At 50.1% G+C, this 1708-nt stretch overlaps 1 protein-coding gene across 1 annotated transcript in view; it reads left to right on the top strand.

Moving 5' to 3' along the window:
* Positions 1 to 669: 669 nt before the first annotated feature.
* Positions 670 to 1708, top strand: part of LOC101851917 — a gene marked incomplete at its 3' end in the record, with an annotated part of 8009 nt that continues 6970 nt past the window's right edge. Inside the window, exon 1 of the mRNA XM_013090994.2 lies at positions 670 to 1631. Coding sequence (XP_012946448.2) covers positions 758 to 1631 — 874 coding nt within the window. The remainder of the gene's footprint in view (positions 1632 to 1708) is intronic.

The following is a 1708-nucleotide window of genomic DNA, read 5'->3' as shown; positions in this document are numbered from 1 at the left end:
GGATGATGATGATGAGAGGAGAGAAGGAGAGAAGGAGAAGGTCTACTGTCTAGAAAGAGATGAAAATCGTATGACTGTGAACAAATCTTTAAGGGGATAAAAGAGTCTTTGATCTATATAATCAAGCATTGGTAATTCGCCATGAAAGTCTTTCAGATAATTTGCATCATCACGTCTTCTTCTTCTTCTTCTTCTTCTTCTTCTTCTTCTTCTTCTTCTTCTTCTTCTTCTTCTTCTTCTGGCGTTTGTGGTGTAGCGGTTGGGCGCTTCACTGTTGTTCACAGAAGACCTAAGTTTGATTCCCGTGTGGGGAGAAGTATCTCCGTCTGTCTGCTGGGACGTTGTGTCGTCCTTCTATGCCCAGATTGCCAGAGGTCGAGGCAGCCCGCGAGTTCAGTCCGCTGCTCAGTGTACGACTCTGTCAGAAGTCACTTTTCAAAGAGTCGTACACTATACATGTAGTGAGAAGGTCGAAATGATCTGAGTTGTGTCCTTTTGGAGCGTAACAAATCTCCATTATTTATATATTCATTCCTTTTTTCGTCCACTCATTTATTTATTCATTTATTCGTTTATTAATTTATTCTGATTTATCATTTACTTATTCCTCCCCTCATTTCATTCATTTATTCCTTTATTTATTTATTTGTTTATTTATTTATTTATTCATTCATTCATTTTCTATTTCTTTTCCAGCAGACAAAAAGCTGGCCGATCTTGCCGCACAGCGCGCTGTCACCCGCCTGGTGGTCGGACCATGTATGCAGCAGACGCCATCTTTGATTTGGAGTTGGACCAAACAGTGCCTTCCCAGTGCGGAGAGTTCCTGGCCATGCTACAGGGGGGTTCCGATGGCAGCAGCTTCGACCTTGACCTTGACTCGACCTTTGACCCCGTGGAAAGCGCCCAACCGGTGAAGGGACCGTTTCCGTCGTCGTACATGACGTCTTCTGTGAGCGGCCGCAGCGGTGGCGCGGAGTTGGAGGATGATGGGGCGGCTAGGCGTGTGTTCCTTGATGGTCGGAGAGGTTTTGGGGGGAGTAGTCCTACAGAAGGGGGCATGGTGGGAATACCGGTGATGTCGGAGTGGAGGCGAGGAGGAGGAGGAGGAGGAGGAGGAGGTGGCTGTGGTGGGCTGAGAGGAGGTCAACGCGAGAGTGTGACGTCATCGAACAATTGTCTGTATAACGGACTGGCCGTCGGGCCGAGCGCCCGTAAAGGCGAGTATCTTGTGACTGAAGGTCCGAGTTCCAGACCCCGCCAACTCCCTCCTCTGCGCGTCGGTCCCACGTCCTGCCCACAGCAGAATCAAAAGGAGGGGATCATCTCCCCTCACGGCAACAGCGGCCCGCTAGCCACCCGCCAACCGCCCAGCTACGAGGAATACCTCACCCAGACCCTCAGTCCCACAATGCCCCTGTCGCCCGGAACTGACGTCATCGCGGCCTCCATGGACAGTAGTTGTGGTGACGTCATCGCCGCCATGGACAGTAGCAATTGTGACGTCACTGCCGCTTTGGACAACAGTGACGAAGGCTCTACGTCATCGTCTGGCAACCTGTTGGATGACATCATGGAGTGTATACAGCTGGACAGTGCAGGAGGTGTTGTCACAGACACTGGCGTCGGTGGTGAGTGGAGAGAGAGAGAGAGAGAGAGAGAGAGAGAGAGAGAGAGATAGATAGATAGATAGATAGATAGATAGATA

The sequence above is a fragment of the Aplysia californica genome, unplaced genomic scaffold (genome assembly GCF_000002075.1).
Source record: "Aplysia californica isolate F4 #8 unplaced genomic scaffold, AplCal3.0 scaffold01796, whole genome shotgun sequence".
NCBI classification, from domain to species: domain Eukaryota; kingdom Metazoa; phylum Mollusca; class Gastropoda; order Aplysiida; family Aplysiidae; genus Aplysia; species Aplysia californica.
Note: the sequence above shows the minus strand (reverse complement) of the source record. Positions and strands in the feature narration are given on the sequence as shown.